Source organism: Platichthys flesus, chromosome 17, assembly GCF_949316205.1.
Source record: "Platichthys flesus chromosome 17, fPlaFle2.1, whole genome shotgun sequence".
Lineage (NCBI taxonomy): Eukaryota > Metazoa > Chordata > Actinopteri > Pleuronectiformes > Pleuronectidae > Platichthys > Platichthys flesus.
The window spans coordinates 19,734,755-19,757,969 of NC_084961.1; the positions used below are offsets into that span (position 1 = coordinate 19,734,755).

Consider the following 23,215-nt stretch of genomic DNA (forward strand, 5'->3'; position numbering starts at 1 on the left):
TGAACTGCCTACCTTATTAGCATACAGAAATAGAAATAAAGAAATAATTAAATGTAGAAATTCAGAAATACATACACATTGAAATGTATAAATGAAATATTTAGTACAATATCAAACAAAGGTAAAAATGCATAAATAAATTGATCGAAAAATATATAGCATTTTTCATTACCAAAATGATTTTAGTTTAATAATGTGAACTAGCCATACACTGCATTGTTAAGGCTAATGGATACATTATAGCCATTTTCTCTTTCCAGTTTTTCCTGTCCAAAGCAAGACTGTTCTCAGTTAGATGCAAAAAGAGACTTTAGTCATTGGTTGAATCTCTACAATTCCATGTTAGCAGATATAACAAAACAGTGACTATAGCATAAATGATTAAATAGTGGCTTGACTTTTATTTGCCTCAATTTCAGAGAGATTCAAACAGATTGAAGTAATTAAGCATTATATCATGCTACCTGGTTTATGGATAGTGTGGTACAGTGGTACAAAAAGAAAATTTAGAAGCTGACACAGCAGAGTGGCAGCTGTCATCAAAATCCACAGTAACTGTAGTAACAGTAACTTAAAAATCATAATAGAAGGCAGTAGAATGTATATTTTATGTGTCTGAGGTATGACCTTTGACCCACTCAAACATGCTCCATGCTCGTCAGTCACTCGGCCAGTCTGGGAACTGGTCCCAGGTGAGCAGAGCAGAGTAGGAAGTCACGCCACTGCACGCCACCAGGGTTGCGCTGTGGGTCAGGCTTGGACAGCTAAGGCACCGGGGCCCCAGGCTGCTGTCTCGCCTTCAGCTTAACAGTCACTCAGGGCTTTTACAAGGAGCAACTGTTGTGTTGGCTAATGCAAAGAGCTAGATACAACTCAATTTAGGAAGGGGAATATTAATCTGAGAAAAGGAACTTTGGACTCTGTTGAAAAGGTGAAAAAGACATATATTATTTTCAGGACGTGCTGAAAAAGAATATACAAGTTAAAATCATCATCTTGTTCTAAAAAAAAATCTTTTAGAATCCATCTTACTAAAAATATCTAATTGACAGGGTAATAAAATATACAGTTTTCCAATTTGTGAAGTGTGTTTAAACATAAAGTAAGTTTTAGTGTAGATCACACTGCAACTGTTCATTGTGGCAGCGCTGTTGCAAAACTGTCCAAATAAAACTTGTATTCAGCTTTTGGCAGCAGCAAATTTGATATTTCAACTCCAACTGTTTTCTTCAAGAATATAATATATTTCAAAACACAGCCAATTTAAGCACTTGCCAAGATAAGAGACTGACCACCTGGACATCTCTGAACTTTGCTGGTCTCACCCTGCAGATATATAGGACCTGTAAAATTAGTAGATTCCCATGTTGGGTAAAATTTCAAGCACTGATATTTGATATTTCATATCACATATATATATGTATATGTGTGTGTGTGTGTGTTTATTACAGTTTTTTCTGAAATAAAAAGAACATGAAGCCTGGAATGCACACAAAGTTACTTGTAACATTGCTGCTGATGCGTATTTAACTAAATTTGTATGTAAGTGATCCCTATTTGTATGTGTGTTGAAAAATCAGAGCCGTTACATTTCGGAACTGATTTAAACAAATGGGCGGATACCCTATTTTTATTGTCCTTATAACAGCTCCCACAGAAACAAATATGCATGGCGGAAGCAGGGGTGCATGTTCACTAACACAGAGGTTGCTCGCACACACAGATTTCCAGTATAGGTATAAGACTTGAGTGTGAGAGAGAAGTTTTTGCCAGACAGAGAGAATTGCATTGCATTGTGATTAAGTAAGTGATTGCACACTATTAGGTCTGCCTGTTTTTTTGCTTGGAAAGCATACATTTTGCGGACAAAAGCGTGAGGATCCTGCAAACAACGCTTCAAATAGCACTGCACACATACAATGGAGCAAAACACCTACTTAGAGATCTCTTATGTTATTATGAGAGGTGTACAACATGTTTTTAGTGCTTTGAACTTTAAACTATGGCAGGATAGTTTTGTGATGTTGAAATCCCTCTACATGCATCAGACAAATTAAATTTCTAGCTGAAAGACAATGTAAATGTATTCATTCCTTTTGTTTGCTGTCCTCGCAAATTGAATAGGCATCAACGTCATTAGTTGTATATGTAACTGAGAGTCACATCAATGTGTGTATGTGGTTGATGATGTGTAACTGGCAAGGACCTACAATATAAGGCCTTATGGTTCATCCTAAGTGATAAATTGTGTCTCTACTCGTATTCAGTGCACAGTCTGCGCCGAGCGAGGAGCAAGCACCACATCCCCGCTGTAATAAAGTGACTTGTAAATTAGCCTACTGCTAAATTAGTAATCAAAATAATTACAATAATCCCAGAGCAACATGTTCAAACAACATGGTGTGTTTGTGTACGCAGGCAGCAGCCGACTAACAGGGAACAAACTCTGCATCCAGCACCTCAGACGTCAGGGGAATTCAATGAAAACACTGCTAACATCTTCCTGAAGCACACATTAGTTTAACTGCGCTCAAGTCTGAACCTGCATTGTTGGAAATGTTCTCCAGATTCATGCTCATTTGTACTGGTTGAGAGATTCAAACTAAAGTTAATCTTTAGTCAAGTGCATAATGATAAATGATAATTTATATGAAGCATTGAAAAAGCTTCAGAGAATGAAGTGTTCCATGTTATTATTTGATGTAGGAGATTTTCTGAGGTTATTTTAAGAAAGTCCATGCTGTCAGATTTATTGATGTACTTTATTCTGAAGGAGCAGCCCACAAATGTTCTGGAAAAAAAAATCTGGAAAAACATCAAACGTCATTCTCCTGTTTAAAGAGTGCAGCTGTACATGCTGCTATCAGGCTGATCCAGTAACTGGATATAAAAATGGTGGACATGTCTCCACTTCCATTTAGGAAAATGAAGACAACATATCGAGGGCCTGACCAATCATGAATCAGACCGAACAGCCAATCATGATGGCTCACCTTATTTTTATAGCTTCAAATTAGCAATTAAAATCAAAGCTATCACTAAAATAATAAAATGAAAAATATTTTTTCAGTGCCATTTGCTAAAATGAATGCAGTAGTGTGTATGACAAACACATATACAGTATGTACTGCAGCCAGTCCCCAGTGGGTTACGCAGATGTTCTGGCATTTCTTTTGGAATCTTTATATGCAGCAATTAGATTGATCTCAATGAATAAGTATTTCACATTATTTAAAAAATAAGAAATTCTTCACTGGTCTATCTGGCTGTGTTGTACTAACACTATCGCACACTGGGCCATCAGAGCCTAAGAACAAGTTAAATTGTGTGTATCTTTATTTTCATTAATCCTTTGCTTCATTCTCACATAGAAATAAACAATTATAAATTATAGCCATAGCATACATTTAATGAAATTATTATTTATTTATAATGTTGTAATAGAGCCAAAAAAATAAAAACAGTTTACAGCAGGACAGGAAAGATTGGCATTGGTCTAAAATGTTTGAGAACACTTGAATTAAAGGATCAACTCACAATTTCCAAGTCTGGTCAAAGTCTGTGTGAAACCAGGTGTTCTTGCTGTAACTATTCCTCCTTTTAAATTGACTCTCCACTCTCCACACTCTCCATGGAGGAGAACCATTTGATCCATTCAGACATCTCTCACACAGAATGAGGCCAGTGATTTCTGCTTCCCGTCTCAAACTGCCTTAAGAAGGGATTTCTTAATGGCTGAGATTAACAACGGGAATTATTTCAGCAGGCAGAGACTGTCTGTTATGCAAACGGCTCCCGGCTATTGTTTTAAGACTGTTTAAAAAATAGATTATTTTTTCTCTAAGTTGTAGGAAAAAAACGTATTTTTGTTTGTTGTAACTGCAAATAATAAAACTATTCTATAAAAATTGTATTAGCTTTTACAAAATATGAATGATGAGCAGTATAATGATACCCACTAAGTTTAGCATCTCCAGAATAAAGTTAAATGTTGTGAATAACCTTGACATTTCTAAGATTTACATCCAACATTTAACATTATATCAAACAGACAACATTAGCTCATAGGATTTCCTGCACAGAATGCCTTGTATCAATTCATTTGTAAAAGTTAGATTTAGTTCTAGTCATAAGTTAAGTTTTATTGGTCAAACTTAAGTTATCACAGGGTCGTCAGTACAATGAAAAGTGTTCATAATTTAGATTCTCCAACATAAGCAAGTTAGTCGGACACATTTTATTCTCAGAATGCTAAATTAAATATAATGTCTGTCTCTGATACTCTACTGAACTTTTTAGCACTGCATGGTTTTAAGGATTCACTTCAAAGGCACAATACCAGCAGATGATAGGCAAAAAAGCCAAAAGTCTGACAAACGTCTGACTAACCAGAGATTAAAAATAAAATACATATGGAGATGGAGTACTGCAGTCGTGCATTTAAGTATGTGAGGTTAATGAACACACTCTGATGACAGCAAGCAGGGAACAGCGGGATCTAGTAAAAGATAACAGCTTTAATGTTCTGCTCTTTATGAGATCCTCTCAGTAGCCTGACACATCACATTTAACTTCGCACTCATCAAAACACTAATCACATGAAATAAAACAGCCTCTGCAGAGGGCAAAAAAAATGAACAGATATTCTATTTAATTACACTAATGTCGATATGCATGTTTGTGTAATTTTCATGATGATTTATGACTCATTGTTTGTTAGTCCCCGGGACTGGAGAAGTGCAAAAAGTGCTAATTATGAATAATAACGCCACACATTACATGCCTACTGTACTTTTTGTGTTTGCAGGCTGCATAATTTAATGTGATTTGTATAAGTAATAATCCTTCATAATGCATCGTTCACTGAGGGGAGTAAGAAACAGAAGGTGCAGAAGCGGTTGCTTAAAAGCATTTGGAGGCGATGGTGGAATCGGCAATGGCGGCGTGTGCTGGGGGAGTTATTGCTCCACTTACTTTACAAACTGAAAATCTCATTAAGTGTGACACTGAAGATTAGTTGAGAGGGACCAAAGTGGAGAGAGAATGAACTCACAAAAGGGGCCGTGAGGAGGCTTTGGCTTTGTTTGCCATCATTAATTCAGTGCTGAAACAACTCGGAGGGGAGGGGTGAGGGGGGGCTCCGAGCCGCTGATCAGAGGAGCTGCAGATATGACAGGCGAACAGGTGCCCTTTTTCCTCTCCAAACACTTTTCCCTTTTAGCTCCCCTCCTTGCTTCTTAATTGAGGTGAGTTGTGTATTTGGGCCATCTGCGTGCTGACAAAATAAAGCCGGCTTTGATTTATGGTACCTCGGGACATATATGCCTCTGAATTCCACCAGCGCGAATCCCGGCTATGATTTGGACAGATCAATCCAGGTTCATCTTTTGTTGTCTCTCCGTGGAGTCGAAAACCCACTCTTTCCCATCTGCATGCCTAACTGTCCTTGGCAAGATTCTGAACCCCAAATGGCCCCTCGTAAATGCTGAGTGTTCTAAAAATGTAAGTCGCTTTGGACAAAAGCGTCAGCTAAATGACATGTAATTTGCTGACGTCCGTCCGGCCCTACCATTTACTGCATTTCATTCCCATCCTCTCTCACCCTGTTCCATTTCACATCTTTACTGTCTCTACCACGTTTCCTTTATTTGTCATATTAAACTAAATAAAAAAATGGATAACAAAAGTAATGTCATAAATATTCTTTTTATTTATTAGTTGACTTCAGATAAAATTAAGTCAACTCAAAGAAAGAAAAACCGAAATCAGATCAGTGAAAAGGAGATACATCATGCACATTTACAGGTTTGTGATTTATTATTTGACGAAGGTTAAATGTTCAGAAAACACATGACTGTGTTTTCTCCCTTTTACTGTCTAGAGCTGCAACTCCTCTTTTCAGCCTCAGTCTGAAACACTTGGTTTTAGCTCCTGTCCCTTTAAAGGGGACTGGACCACTCTGTTGTCATTGTTTAGCCACTTCCACCACATGCAGGAAACAAACTGTTTGCCTCTGAACTTGCTTTAGCTGGCTGTGTTATGGGGCATGCTAGACTTCCTGCTCAGCGTGTAGTGAGCAAATGTGAACATCCCACTGGTGACAAGGTGTTACAGGAGATTCAGGAGCAGGAGAGGAGCTGACTTCCACATTGCAAACGTTTAAATAAACTAGAGAAAATAAATACTGAAATAATATAATGTGATCTATGTCCTTACATAGAACGGTTTTAAATGACATTAAATTAAATGGCCACCTATATACAGTGTGTATATATATATACACACTATATATTCATAAAAAGTCTATCTTTTCACAAATTGCAACGATATCTGTCATACACTCAAAAATAAATATACACTGCAATTAGGTCCCACCTGTATATTAAGAGGTGCTCCACACACAGAGGTACTCAGTCAATCACAGATAGAAAAACGACTGGGTACTTATCACCACAACTCAGGTTTTTCATCAGACATCAGTCAGGATATAAACCGTCCTGCTTTTTCCTTTGAGGGTGAATGCAAATAATATATGAAATATGCTTGCAATAGAATCAGGCCAAAATGTACTCTTTTAAATCTCTCAGGCAGAATGAGATGGAGCACATTCATGGTGTCCAGAGGATCCCGTGGTCTGTCCGTACCACCAATAGGGAGAACTAAACACTAAGAGTGCAGATATTTACCCCGCTCTTAGAGAATCATCAGTGTGTCTTTTTTTCAGTCCAGCACTGTTGAAAGACTTAATCAACACTGCATCTTTCAGAGGAATTCCACAAATTCAAAAATACAAATTGATATGAGTTGATTTCTAGGCCAGTTTTCTTATTAGCAAAATCATTGTAACTGCTTAAATCTGTCAGAACGTTTAAATGTATAAATGCTCAAATGCACCAAGACAGAGATATAAGGGCAAGACCTTACCACACACACACACACACACACAGACACACACTCTGTCTGAATTTGCAGTCCCACAGAGCAAAAGAAAGTCTGCTCCAGTGATGTGTCTAACAGTCTGCTTACATGACCATCAGCAGCTCCAGTACACGGGCAATCTGTGACATTCAAGCACCACTTAGCAGCTGCCTGTTGCCAGCCACTAATAGTTTGACTCATATTGTGTGGTGTGGGTGTCGATAACTTTTAGCGACAGGGTTCCATCACTTATTCTCTCCAAGGAACACTTCAGTAGATGTGGGCACTGGGACTGAGAGCATCCTTGGAAAGCTTTGGCCACGTGTGGATGTGCCGCTCAGTGTCGCAGAGCAGAAGGCACATCAGAGGAGAGATGGTAATCTGTATTACCCATAAAAGTCTCTCCCACATAATCAGCTCACAGATAAAGACCTTTTTATTTTTTGTTGTTATCATTTTCAGTGCTGTTTGCAGCCACACATCAAACATATTACATGGCCACGGTTTCAACACATGGAAATTACTGCAATCGCACCTACATGTAATTTACTTTACAGCAACTCTTAAGGACAGGTCTTGTTGTGCACCATTATACACAATATACCATTGTGATATGTTGTTCAAAAATGATCAGCAGCTCTCTGGTAAGACTAATGGAACCGTGTCATAGGTTACTTACTTACAACCAAATTGCGTTGCTCCAAATCCACACTTCTCATTTTATATGAACAGTGAGAACAAACAATTTCTGTAGCTGAGAAGAACAAGGGGGAGGGGGACTGGTCCAGCAATAAAGGTAATTGAGGGCTGTTAAACCAAGTTCACACAGGTTCTGCTAGGGTGTCAAAGTTAGATTCTGATTCATGTCTGATATAATCCTTATCCTGTTGATAATTGCACAGCTAAAACTAGCGGGCCCCACACCCTTGAGGAATAGAACAATGAGAAGTGGATCCGTACGAAGAGACAACATTCTCAATACTGATTTATAAGAGAAAATGTACGTGTACTGATAAGAACTAGAATACAAATAAAAGAGTCAGGGGTTTCAACACCAGACTTCAGGTCATCGCTAGTTGAACAGTCTGCAACACAGTATAATTGATAGATGTCACAGTACCTTCATTCAAATTAATTGAACATCATTAGAACACCACCACACACCGAGGTGTTGACCTACACTAAGGTTTTCTCCATGTATTTAAGGTCGTAGCCTATGGATTTTTATTTTGAACACCTGGTTGTTGTAATTATTTTAAGCCTGGAGACTTAGTGAGCACGTGTGCATAGCATCATACCAAAGATTATTCCGTCTATTGTTTATACAAACAGACAACCACTCTGGGCCATTGAAAATTATTTAATTCGCTCTTGGGTGTTGCTTTACTTGAAATCGTATTGCCCACGGTTAAAATGTATGAATGAACTGTTGCACAGTGTAATTCCCTGTGTTATTCCCTCAGTAGGGAAATCTGATACCTTAGAAAATATGTTAGTTGCTTGTGTCCGTGTCTCAACCTGTAAAATGAACACCCTTGCAGGCCTTTCAAGTATGTTCATTTATCAGTGTACTCTGCTGAACTGAAGGTTAATAGGCCATATGTTCAGGGTCAATACTTTTCAGTCCTCCTCATTCTATATTGTAATGCTCTTTTTTCTTTTTCATTGTTGTTTTCACTCTCTGGAGCTTTCTTTGGGCTTCTTTCATGCACTACTTTTTGCTCAGGATGTGATTCTCCGTCCAGCATTTAATTCTGGCGTTGCTTCACAGCTCCCTCTGCTTCACAGCTCCCTCTGCTTCACTACCATGATGGGGAAGATTCTCGAGCTCTCTCATCTCAGATCGTTTTTTTTCTTCTTTTGTCTTATTGGAAACTGAGCAAATGGAATGGTGCCAATGCTGCTCCTTCTTTAAAAAAGAAAGTCTGGGACTGTTTGCCCATCATAAAACTGACATTAACAGTATTTGCTTCACTGGGAATATGTTCCATAGGTATCTGTTGTTGCTACCCAATACAATATTTACAGTATGAATTCATACAGTCTGAGCTCTCGGGCCATTTCTCGTTCAAGTCACTGAGGAGCAAATTACCATAGTGCTCACAATACAACATGGATCCCAATGCAAGTGTATTCATTTGATTTATTGTCCTTTTCTCCAGCTGTTGGCAGAAACATGGCCACATCAATAATACCTGTGTGCTCGTCAAAAAGCGACAAGTTAATTACAAGAACAAATGAAAGAACTCCCTGGATTTCTCCCAAGAACAGCTCAGTTTAAGGCATTGCAGTAAATCTGTACATATGATTTTTATCATCAGGGTATTTTACTTGATCCAAATGTCCAGTGTTGACCAACAATCTACAAACTAATGTCTTCTACTGATACATTTTCGGTACTGTGGCTCTGGAGAGGGTCGTCCACTATTATGAAGGTCAGAGGGTCAATCGCTCCTCGGGTCCTTGTGCGGAAGTGTCCACAGGCAACATACAGAACTAAAATTGCATGTGAGAATGCGGTGTGCAGTTGTAAAACACATTGATTAGTTTATAAAGTTCTAAATAAATTTAGTTGAATCAGTTTGTCACAGAACTGTGTATACTGGTATGAATTGCCTCCTAAATGTGCGCTCTGTCCCAATCATTTAGTTTTTTTTAAATTATAACCCCTGACTCCGTGCTTCAGAATGGAAATATATAACCTCAAATCATGTTAAAATCTCTAATGACATCTTTGTGATAACGTTACCTAAAGCAGTGACCGTGATGACTATCAAGTTTTCCTGCACTGCTGAAAATGTTCAACATGAACCAGTATATCGTTGGCTCTCTCTATATTATGGTAAGGTCAGTCTTACTGTGTTAAGTGCCTTGAGATGAGATGCGTTTTGTGATCATAAAAGGAGTCCTATTTTAGCCTTTTTTGCAGTTTGAGGTTTCGTGAATCTTTTTTGGACACATGGCAGGAATGTTCATGTTCAATTCTTCACTTGGGATTTTATAGCTGTAGTAGTTATAATTGTTGTGTTGTTCATTTGCTCTGTCTTAGCTCACACTGCTCCACCCTGTGATTGGTTGTTCAATTCCACAATTAAACTCACACCAATCTACCAGTTTAAAAACTGAGTCATTGGTTGCTCCACACAATGTGTTCTACTGTTCTGTTGTGTCGGAACCAGAGAGTCCCTTCTTCAATCATTAATCAGTCAGTCCTGATCAAATCCAGGTCAGTGCTACACATTTTTTTCCAAACACATACAATACAAAATCCACAATTCACAGGATCCATATTTGACAGACGTCACACATCTCCAATCTTATAGACCACATGCTCAGTACCTCCTGTGAGAATTCACAGGAAATCAGGCAGATTTCATGCTGCACATGTTGCCACTGCATGTACAGTTCTTCTCACTGTTTTAAACACTTTCCAGGTCAAAATATGTCAAACAATATCACAGTAGACAGGCAAACAATATCTTTATATCTAGCAAACACTTCTCATTCAGGAACTACTGTTTATATTGTTGTTTATTCTCAGTAACCACTGGCAGAAACAATATCTTCTTGTTGACGGTGAGTGAAAGGACACTGCCAGAGGTTAATAACAGGAACTTGTTTGACGGATCAACAAGCAGATTAGGATTCAAAACTAGTGAAATGCTGCTATTTGTTTTTTTAAGCAAAGGAAATCCTTTGAACAAGATTTATGTTCTAATTAAAATCCAATAATGCATATATATACATCTGACTTGCACGCGCCTATGGGATCTCCTTCTCCATCTTATACATGTGTACAGCAAATTCAAACACCTAATGGTATTCAAGAACACACATACAGGCACAGATTACAAGAGGTTTATTTAAACATAAACATGTTACATATCAGGTAAATTGCTCATCAAGTGCACAACAAGGTTACAAACCTCTGCAGACAAATTATAGCCTGACAATGATATTTAGTGTGAACCTAGGCAAATTACAATAAGTTCAAGCAGGCATCGGCAAACACTTGCAAACTTGTTTTTCTGACAATGACACAGCACAAATATTCCCATTCACACAACCAATGCACATTATAATGAATCAATTACAATGAATACATACACTCACACACACTGTAAGCACTGAGAAAGAGGAGGGGTTGGAGTGTTCAATAATACATATTACTCACTGGACTTCACGTCCTTCACAACAAAAAGCTCCGGTTTCATCCTGTTCTCGGGAGGCCGTGCTCTTTCTCCTCCTCGGCTCAGGTCCAGTGTTTCCTATTCAACAGACTATTTCCTCAATAATTGTTCACCTCTATTCCAGAAAACCTCAGTTGAAATTGTCAGAAATGCAAAGTGGATTTCATTAATCAATGCTTAAACATATGTTTTCACAGTGGCAGGAGGGCATCATGTACCCCGGTTCCCTACTCAAGGGATTATGAACTTTACCTGACTAGTCTTCTGTTAACTCCATATACAGAAGCGCAACACCATAGCACCTCACTAATATACATTGCAATTCCCGAAGGGGAGCTGTGGAATGTTACATTTCCTCCAGCCAGAGCATCAGGATTACCAGTTCACCCCTGTGCTGAATATTAAACTGACTGTGAGAGCAGCCATGCTGAAGTGATGTCATGCTGTGAACTCTGATTTAAAAACTGTTTTACTTCTTGAAAATGTCTCCTACAAGTGGGACATCTTAAAATTCTTGTATAGATGTGCTGTAAACTTTTAGGCAGCATTAAGTGCATCTGAGAATCAAAAGACACCCCAGATGTGTGACATTGTACACATGTTATAACATTATTGTCATGATAATGTAATCATCACAAATGTGTCTCAAAGCAACTAATCGTCAGCTGTTCACTACAACATTATGCAAATGTTTTAACTGACGACAAGCTGTTAATCAATCTCTCATCGAGATGAACATGTTTATACAAGCTAGAATAATAAGTATGTGTACGAACGTTAGCAATTAGCGGCATAAACGTTCTCGTGAGCTCTACAGCCCACGCATGAAATACAATCACAAAGTATGTGTTTTATCATTGTGGCCATGTTGTAACCAACATCTTAACAATATGTTCCCACAGCATGTATCAGGGATTGTATCAGCACACATGGACACGCATTATTGTACATCTAGCTTAGTGAGGACACTCATTTGCATAATGCATTTGCCAGTCCCTTACCCTAACGTTAACCATCACATCTAACTGACTAAATGAAAAGAGTAAATGCCGCATCCCAACCCTTATCATATCCACTTGCTGTGTTGTGTGTGGAAAGTGTTCTGGTGTGTGCAAACACACCAGAACACCTGCTTTCAATGTGTTTCAATGTGTATATATTTATGTGTATAAATATATACACATTAAGTAAATCAAACACAAAGGAAACGTCACACATGCACACGCCTGTATATGGGACACGGATGCTCACTATGATTGATGCTGGACAGTTTTTACCATGAACTTCACACCGTGGAAATGAATTTCGCACATGTGGTTAATCGTGAAACCGTCAACCATTATTGTCTACCACTATCTATCTATCTATCTATCTATCTAGCTAGATAACTAGAAAAAGTTATTCTCACCATAATTATACATTTATTGTGAAAGACAAAGACTTTAGTAAAGAAGTCATGTCTGATGATGAGAACAGACAGAGAGTGTGCTGCCTGCTGTTGCCCAGCAGTCTTCCTTGCCTGGGGGCAACCAACTGGCTGTCTGGCTGCTGGTCAGGAATCTGCAAGGCGCGTGCTGGCCGCATTGTCTGCCATGTTTACCAGATGCACCGTTCCCTCCGGTGAGCGTACTACAGCTGGCAGCTTCAGGATCCAGCAGACCTGCTGGCCCTGAGCCCAGAACAAGCTGCAGGATGATGTCTGGGCCCAAGAACTGATTGACCAATCAGAGCTTTGTGGATAAGATTAAGAGAGGGCTCACTAACCTTCCACATACTGAGACAGAAAAGCAGGCACATGAATGGGGACAATTGCAATTTTAAACTTAAAAAAAAAAAATCAAGATCTTTGTGGAAACATAATTTACTCTGTGCAACTGCCATGGCAGCGTCTGTACAGACTGAAAGGAGACATGTATCACTTAAAGGGGACATATTATGCCCATTTTACCACAGTTGATATGGTTCCTTGGGGTCTTAATGAAATGTCTGTATATGCCTTGTTTATGCGGCCACCTAGATGTCTGACGGGTGGCAGCAGCGAGCTAACACTAGCCGGGGAGCCCCTAGGAAGCTAGGAGAGCGTTAGCTCGCAAGCGAACCGGACCAAGGAGCCTGACTAGCGTTAGCTCGCTCGTCCAAGGCCATGTAGTGAGACTCCCTACATGGGCATGGTGTGACTATGACGTTTATTTCGGTCGTAATCCCATTCGATTCACTCTAGCGTATCGTACCTAAGAAAGAGGAACCACATCAAATCGCGGGAGTTTGGTTTTTGGGACGGTAGACATGCCAGATACCCAAATTAACGTGTAGAAGCACTACAAAAGTGGAATTTTCATAATATGTCCCCTTTAATTGTTAGGGCAACTAAGAACAATGTAAAAGTCCCGCACACACATCGGCTAACACAGTGTTAGACTGAACGAATGCAGTTAAACAGTACAGCAATTCAGTGTATATGTCAGCCTAACTAGCATTGTTTTTAGCTATTGCTTGAATGCACAAAGTATTAATCTCTTGTTTAAATGCTTCATTACAAATGTACTTGTTTACTGGTCTATTACTGGACAAACAGCTGAGTAGAAAAGAATGTTAAAGGAATCAGGAATCCCAGCCACGAAGGCCCTCAGTTGTCTGCTAGGCAATTATTTTGTGGCAATCAGATTAATTGCAAATTTGTATAGTAGCATGCATTACTAAAGCCCAATTAAAAATGAAATGGTAAGAGCTCTGTGGTGGCTGCTGGCTTTTCACCTTGTCAATTTAATTTGCCAGATAGACTTAATCTGGCCCTGTTGTAACTAAGTAAGATGTTCAACCAAGTAGTTACTTTTGATAGAGTAGTTACTTGGCAAGGTTGTATCGTATATGATACATCCTAGACAGTTTGTTATTCTAATTAGCAGTATGTAATATTATCCCCACCTCCACCAGCTACATCATACATACATTTTAGTGCATTGATAATAATAGCTATGTAAGATTGAATGTATGGTATTTACACTGATCATTTAACTTGTATAATATGGTAATGATACTTTAAGGCCAGTCATTTGTAGCCAACAACTTGTATCCTGGTTGTATGTGTCTACAGATGACAACACAAACTTATTCTAAAAGGATGGAAGACATGACAAGTGCTTTGTCTGTTATTTATATACTTTATGGTAATTTTTTTCCTAAGCAGTCACATTATCAAGATTCCACCACGATGTAATCCCCATCCACCACCACACTGTGATACTGTTCAGTATGAGGACCTGACCTTTTTGAACAGGAAATGATTGCTGAGTGTGTCTGCCTCACGCAGCCGAGTGCTGTCTGAGTTTAAGGTGTAAACCTTCTGGCTAAAGATAGATCCCCTGAGATCCTCCTCACCTCCACTGAGTGGGCCAGTCACTCAGCTTCTGTCTTTTTCCTCCCTTTTGATTGATTTTGACATATTCTCAAAGTGTAACTGGTATATAACTCAACACTGTACGATTAACGTTGCATTAACTCAGGATTTCTAGTTATCCTTTGGTTCCAAAGTGTGGCTCATGATTACTTTTTGTTTTAAAACTTAAATTTGGTCTGGTTGAAGTCAAGACACAGACTCTACTCTGTAAATCCAGTTGTCATTCCCAAGCTGATGGTTTAAACAGAGCCATTGACTCACTTCTGGCACTGTTGCAGCCACCACTGCTGGGTATTTATCATCATTCATAAGTTGTATTGATTCACTTTAGGTTGTCAGTACCACAGAGTTAGCCTTTTGTTCAACATAACGTTATCCCCAAGGCCAGAAACACCAATACTAGTACATATACTGATACTTTCTACTTTAAATCACTTAATGTACAATACAGAGAAAAGCCATGCTATTTGCATTTATAAGACAGGTCAGTCGGTTCCTGTTGCCCTTAGTGACTATTGTGGTTATACAATACTTTCCATGATGCATTATGGGAAACAGTTGTGCTTTATAGGTTATAGAAAACTTCAGGTAACATTCAGAAACCACTTCAGTTTTTAATTTATAATATAACAGGTGACTTACACAATGTCCTGAAATTGCAAATCAAGGTATTAACAGACATGTACAATTTATACAAATGTTTCCAATACCCCTTTTTATAACCAGCCAACTGCATTTTTCATCATCTCTTTTTTATTTTAATGGTATTGTTTACTGGTATGTGACTGAATAGCCATTAATAAACTCTCTGCTAATTTTCTTTTCTGTTTGTGTATCAAATTGCTTTAGTTGTATATTTGTTTTGGGAAGGGGAGGCGAGGGGAGGGGGTGGGAGGGCTGTAATGTGTATCCTCACCATTTGGCTGTCTGATATGTTATCCTCTCATTTCTTATCTGTGAGGACTATTGTACATTGAGTCCTGTTTTGAAATTTCTACAAATAAATCATATATAAAAATGGTCTAGATAATTTTTCAGCCTGTGATGACATTACCAAGAAAAACGCTCTTGCTTTTTGAGTTGTATAGACTAAATGCAAATTGTGGGGAACACAGGGGCTGAGACATAATTCACAGTGCAGGTATATTCTCCTTGTAACAGTATGTGTAAAGGAGACTGTGTTTCCCGACGGTCCTGAAAGAAACACAATTCAGAGGAACAACTGATTGGTAGCGAAACCCTATTTTCCAAGTATTGATCCACAAGGCAGCCAGCAAAATGAAAAAACCTCAGCAAGACGTATCTGCTGTCACGTCTTACAGTAGAAATCAGGCAATCAATGTCACATAGCTCCACTGGGGCCTGCATGAACCTAATTCCACTCATTGGCACTAAATAGTGAAAACCCATGGGTTCATCAATCATCAATTCAAGGGGCACTCTTTAGTTAATAGTCTGGTCTTTACCCGCTGAACAGCCACAGCCTTTATCTGTGTGAGCCAGTAGCTACTCCTTCTATTGTACAGAGGGAGGAGATGGGAGCAATATGTTTTACTTTGATTGCTGTATTCTCTTTCTCGCTCAGCTTGTTGCACTATAATTCTCAATTTGGAGCTGTGCGCTGTCATGATTTGAAATTGAAACTTGCAGCAAGTATTGATTATCTCTTACGCCCTATTGAGTATATGTGATTGGTCAATTTTGTAGAAAATGGCATGCTCTAAAGTGAGTCAATATTTCCTGAAAGATATAGATGATAAAGATAAGTAATTTATCATGGCACATCACTTCACCAAGTGCAAAATTGTGTCCTTGTGTTGGCAGAACAAGCCAAAGCCCTTCTTGGGATCTAAACTGAGACCGCCGTTAGTCACCTCCTTGAAATTCCACAAGATTCTTTAATAGTTTATAACAGAAATGATCCAGGTTAAATCTGCTGGCACTGAAAGTTACTGCAAATACTAAACAGAAACATAGACCTAACTGGCTAATTACATACACAGCACTACACAATATATGTGTAGTGTTGACTTCCTTGATATCAGTATTGAGCTTTTTGTATACTAGTCCACTGATGCACAGTTGGTGATGGGATGTTGCCAACATATTTTAATGTTCCAGTAAAAACTATAAAAAAACACAGTGATCCCTTCTGTGACAAAGACTTAGTAACAAAGGTATGTGCTAATAATTACGGGATTTAATTATAGAAGAGAAGAGATCAGTTACATAAAAGCTCAAAAACATTCATTCAATACTTTTTGAATTTGAATAACTTTTACATACATTTTATCAGGAAACCTTCTTGAAATGGGGTGCAGCACACTCACTGGGCCTACATGGTGGCTAGCAGATAGTCACTATGGTTAGCATCATTACCAGTGCCATTCTGTGTGTAGTCCATATACTATATTGTTTTTTTTCTACTTTTACAGTAATGTGGCGGTCAGGTGACAACTGCGTTGATAGTTTGTGTGCTCGGACAGATGTCACAGTCCACCAAAGGGGCAACATTTATCCCCTTGCTTGTCTTCCATCAGTGCCAACTGGGGCTGTAGCTGTACTTCTTGTGAATACTGCAGAGACATTTGACCCTGGAAATTTACTCAGTGTCAGTCGGAGTTTGTGGGGATTATTTGTCCACTTTAAAGATGATGCATGTTTCTAATTGGTTGGCTTCACACACAATGGAAGCAAAGTAGCAAAATTAAATGCAAACTCCTCTCTTAAAGTGATGTCATCAAAAAGTAAATAATCTAAAGGTAGAGATAAAAGTTATAGTAGCCTGAAACAAAATTGATGTTCATATATCTAACATATCAGCTCATGGATGCTTTTTTGTCCCCTTCCCAGGTTACAAGTGCCCATGTCAAATCGGGAAGCCCCAAATCAACGCTAAAGCATATATGGACAGAGAGCAGTAAGGATATGTCAATCAGTCGGCTGCTGACACAGACTCTGCATGGCAAAGAAAACAGCACAGCTTTGGACCTTCATTATGACACTCCAGAGCCCTACTCGGAGCAGGACCTGTGGGACTGGCTGAGGAACTCCACAGACCTGCAGGACTCGCGGCCACGGGCTAAGCGGCGGCCGATGGTAAAGACCGGTAAATTCAAGAAGATGTTCGGCTGGGGGGACTTCCACTCCAACATCAAGACGGTCAAACTAAACCTGCTTATCACCGGTAAGATTGTGGATCATGGTAATGGCACCTTCAGTGTCTACTTCCGCCACAACTCAACAGGTCAGGGCAACGTGTCCGTCAGCTTGGTCCCTCCAACGAAGATAGTGGAGTTCGATGTGACATCGCAGCAGTCCGTCATCGATGCAAAGGATTCAAAGTCCTTCAACTGCCGTATCGAGTACGAGAAGGTGGAGAAGGGTGCCAAGAACACTCTCTGCAACTTCGACCCATCCAAGACCTGCTACCAGGAGCAGACCCAGAGCCATGTTTCCTGGCTCTGCTCCAAACCTTTCAAAGTCATCTGCATCTTCATTTCCTTCTACAGTACCGACTACAAACTGGTGCAGAAAGTGTGCCCAGATTACAACTACCATAGTGACACACCCTACTTTCCCTCTGGCTGACAGTTGAATACACTCAGTCACACCTTGGACAAAAGGAGCATGGAATTGGGCTTCTACCCATTCCACAGAATTGTGTTTGTTAGCCTTACTGTCCCTAAACATGTCTACACCAGAGTGTCAGTCATCCCTAATGATTTTCTACTTCAGCGTTCAGAGTTTTGAGGGAACAGTTACTTTTAACAATTAACGGTTGTTGAAAAAAGATGGTATGTAAGACTCGAACTAGCTTACACTTATCTGAAAAGCTGAAGGCTGTAGTTAAAGTTGGTTTGTCCATATATTATGTTTTATCCCTTTTAAACCATGTGTAGATAACAGAGGCTTATTGGACCTCTTGGTTATTTTTCCTTTTAAGTTCCTCCGATCTGTTTTCGTTCATGTCTAGTTCACAAAATAAATGTAATAACTTTGTTTATCTCTCTTAGCATATGTCATAAATGATACATTAACTCTCTGGACACCAACATATTGACTGTTTGCCCCTGCTGTGCTATTTACGCTCTGCAGTTCATCCTAGAAAACAAAAATTAACTCCTCATTGAAAAATAATTAAAAATATATAAAATAAAATAGCTAGCTTGGGTGCCTGTGAGGCATCTGAAGAGGAGAGTGAAGACTAAATGTGAGTTTGATGCTTTTAGAAATGTGAGGTGGTCTTATCTATCTAGGGGTGAGCTTGGACTGAGCAGACTTCTCCCTCAGTGGAGTCTCATTCGGGAGAGAAACTGTTGGTAACAGATACTGTCAAACACTTTCAATCCTCGGCTGTGTTCATGCCAGCGCAGGCAGACGCTGATTTCCGTTGGGTGATTGCTTCACTCTCGGCTGATTGAATGTACGATCACCCGACCGATCGATCAGTGACTTCTTCGGGAAGATGGGGCTTGCTCATTGTCACTTAATATATCAACTGTAATGTATTGAATTATATATCTTAGAGCCTAATTTGTATGAATGGTTTGTATTGTACATAGTTTATCCAACTTGCACTGCTTCTATACATGCCCCCAAGAGCTGTGTTCCCCTCCGCGCTATGTCCTCTTGTTCACTCCATCTATGCTCGTTTTTGGTTTCTCTTGCAAAGAAAATTATGTTGCTGCCCTAGATGTGAATTTCATGAAAACAGCAATCCTGTAAAAAAGCTGTCAAACTAACTAAATATATTAAAAGTATTGATTGAAATTTCTTTACTCAGGGGTGTGGGGTGGGGGGGTTGGGATGGGGGTTGAACATGTACATATGAATTAAAGAACACAGTAAATTTTATCAAGTGAATGCTGGTACATGTGAGTTATTCCTGTGAGTCTTGTTGGCAGTAATGATCTGTTGATGTCTGGTTACATCATACCTGTGGAAAGCGGTAGGTCAAAAACTCAGCTCCACACACAGAAACAGTATCTGTGTGTCCGGGTGAATTCCAGCTGTACTGCAGCTGTAGCTCTGACCAATACACAATCCTCCAACCCCGCTCATGGCACCTGGACAAGAGGACAGTGCACAATAAGAGCTGCCACACTCATCACAGCCTTTGGAAGTAAGACGGAGAGGTATGTGAGACCATTGTGAATAAGCCACATAATTAAAGTTACCTAACTTATAGATTGCACTTATGTATGGCACTTACATGTAGCACAGCTTTTTTTAAGCTAATTGCACTTACGTGATTCTTGCTTGTCTGGGTTTGTACCCTTAATGGTTGAATGCAATTAATGTAAGTAGCTGTATTGTAATGTAATGTATCTGCTTTATTATATAATTCAAAGTAAATTTCTTTTAATCATTATATACATTTTTGCAAAGTTTTGAATTGACAGCCTCATGTTTATGTTGACCTATGGTGTTTTCCAGATGTGTTAAATAGTTTAGTGATTGTCTGCTTAGGCGAATCAGGTGTCCCTCCAAAGAATTACAATTCAATAAAAACTATGTATGTTCACACCAATTTAGACCATTATTGTAACAACATTCAAAACTACACGACGAACTGTATGTTTTTTATATCTTCCAGTACAATGAACACAAGTAGTGCACATGCTATGTTCTCAAGTCCATATTGTGTTAATGTGTGCCACACAGAATAACTTTGGTTTGAAGCTATTCACTAAACTTTCAGATGTCTGTATTGAGGTCTCTTCTTCAGTTGGTGTAGCCACTTACCAGCTGACTGAGTTGATTTCTCTCTCTGAATCATTTCGTCTGAAAATTAACAGCATTTGTTACACTCCAGTCACCTTGAGCTTATCATATGTGACAGTTCTAACTCTTGGCAGTAAAGATGTTGACAGATGGTAAGAACTTGTCTACAGTCATAATGAATATCCTAAATTTCCTTCCCAGCATGCACTACACCAGGCGGCAGGTTAAACGGGATTGTCCGAACACTCACTATAGCTAACTTGGAAACTTTTGAAAACCTTGTCTCATTGAGTAGAGCTCTGCACTAGGAAAGGTACCCTTGGGTACACATAAAGACCAAAACCTATCACTACCTCTTTAAAGAAAAATGTGCTTTTCTATACATTTGTATTTCCTCCTCCACTGGATTTACTGTTCTTTATTTAACTGTTACCATATTGACATGTAGTATCACAGCTCCCTTGATTATGAATTTATTTTAACGACCATGCACTTACTTTACTCAGAGTAAACTTCTCCGGTCAGGAGTTTTTAATCTCAGGGTTCCTTAGAATCCATGTTTAACATCAGAGCTGCAGAAAACAGACCATGGTGAAAGTCCTTCTGGTGTGAGTAACTTGCCAGAGCTGACTTTTAAATCGAGAATGGTTTTAAAAAAGCCCACAGTGCGCCTGGACCACAACCATCCAAAGTCAGTTATGTTTCTGAAGCAGAAAGACCTGGGTTTGACTGTTTGAGTGGTTTGATATTCAAGCAGAAGAGGCAGGGGAAATTTCACATGTAAATGTATGTCAGAGATGCAACAGTTAATAATGACCAGAATAAGAGCTTTATGTTGGGTTGTCACCATGAATGTAACTGAGGCTAAAACTTAAAATACAACTAGATGCTACCACGATGACCAACAACAAACAGAAAAGCAACAGATGCTATAAAGATAATACAGATGATTATAATAATAAACTGGACCAAGATTTATTAGCACAACTTCTGGCCTGCTTGTTCATAACCTAAATAAGGTAGGTTTTATTATCCTGTGCTGAAACAGTAATAAAGTCTGGTGTGGACAATCAGTTTCAGAGTTCATGTTGTGTGTGATAGAAGGACAATCATCATTTCACAGCTGTAAAGATGTTGTATTTGCCCTTGTTGAACAAACATATCTAGATATGCCCTAAGCCCATGTTGTCTGATGAGAGTAAATACCAACATATTAACATTTAAACACATGCCAGTCAGAGCAGAGCAGTGGCAGAGCTGCGGTGTCTCTCTGATGTGGAGACAAGCAAGCAGTGGAACATGTAAGAGGTAAATAATAACGGTCCAAAGTCCCTTTGCTATTCAGTATTTTTTGCATCTTAGATTTATGGTCAATGGTGTTTTCAATGGATTTTGAATTTAAAGTGAAAGCTTATGCTACCAATCTCTACTATGCATTACATGTTTCATAAGGCCATTTAACTCTAGTCTAAAGCATTCATGACTGATGTTATTGTGCTGACGTTCATCTGACCATTTAGTCCCACTGGCTTCTTTTTCCAATTATTTTAGAAATCAAGCAATTTGTTTCAATGAGCCCACATGAGGCCCAAGACCCACTGTTTTGCTCCTTCATTCTTTAACTGTATCTCAAAACTAAATACATGAATACATATCAAAGCACAGTGAAGTCTGGTGCAGTGTGTGAATTCAGTTTGGTCTCTAAGGTTGTGCATCTGCCAACAGACTTCCCAGTGATGCAACTACTCACTGCAGAGGGGTGCTGAAGAAGGAGTCTTCAAGTACAAAACAAATTAATAGATGAACCAATCTTGGTCATTCTGTAGCTTCACAGTGATGTCATATTCAGTGACACTATCAATGCTGACATGTGTGATGGAAATCTGGAAATACAAGAGGCTGGAACACCATATTTGTCTTTGTGTATTTAATAAGGGGCTTTCTGCAGAAAGGTTTCAACACATAGAGTCACAATGATCTGAAGATGCAGGAAAGTCAAATGCAAGGATCTTATATAGGAGGACTAAGGCTATCTCTCAGAACCAGCTCAGACTGTTTCTGTAGGCGCAGGAGGAGAGAGGAATCTAGACACAGAATAATGATTGACATGTGTTTCCTTTGGACATAAGCAGACATACATTCAGTCTAAAGGGTCCAACAGTTTTCAGGTCAACACAGTTCAGACCATAAAACAGCTCAGGACATAAAGTATTTGGACAGGTTGTGTATGTATGTAGATACAGGTCATACAAATCTTTAGACAGGGCTGCAATGGTTACTTTCCAACTACAAGATAGGTTTCACACATACTTCAATTTTTACATTACACTTGGAAACACAGTTTATAGATAATTAGTGTGCTTTCTTATGAGGCATAATATGGCAATGTTTTATGAATGTGTTTCACTAACTGGATACAATTATATCTCTTCACAAATGTAATTTATCTCCCCAATGTTTTTCTTGAGTCAGAGGAAATTACTAATTTACAAATTCATTTCTTAGTATGTGTCATGATGAATTATGTGTCATGATGAAAAGCATTGTGTCGCCTCCACAGTAAGATCGACCCAGAACACAAAAGCTCCGTGCCTGACTTTAATTACTTCTTGGAGCTTCCCCTGATCTCGCACCATGTGTGATCGAGCAGATTTCCTAATAGCCGAGCGTGCCAGAAAGTTGGACATGTGGAGGCAAACTTGTATTTCAGTCCCTGGGAGATGTGGAGATTGGGATGCGAGACTGATAGCGTCTGTTCTGGGACTTCACAGTGGCACCTGCCATTGAATCCTCCAACTCGGCAGTTAGGATCAGCAGTCGGCTTTAAACAGATTAGAGCCTCTGGGGTAGGGAAATCCGCTGCCTTTAGCTTGCTCACAACTTATCAGTAATTAATTAAGTGGATGCCAGGTTTGTGTGTTCATTGGCAGTCTGTTTGGTGCCTTTATAGCTGTCCTCATTAAGGAGCTGCCTCTGACAGTTT

The 23,215-nt window shown here is 39.1% G+C and overlaps 1 protein-coding gene across 1 annotated transcript in view; it reads left to right on the top strand.

The window, feature by feature from the left end:
• Positions 1-19,288, top strand: part of nxph1 (neurexophilin 1) — a 48,458-nt gene extending 29,170 nt beyond the window's left edge. The window contains exon 2 of the mRNA XM_062409104.1: positions 17,359-19,288. Coding sequence (XP_062265088.1) covers positions 17,359-18,096 — 738 coding nt within the window. The 3' untranslated portion in view covers positions 18,097-19,288. The remainder of the gene's footprint in view (positions 1-17,358) is intronic.
• The last annotated feature ends 3,927 nt before the right edge of the window (positions 19,289-23,215 follow it).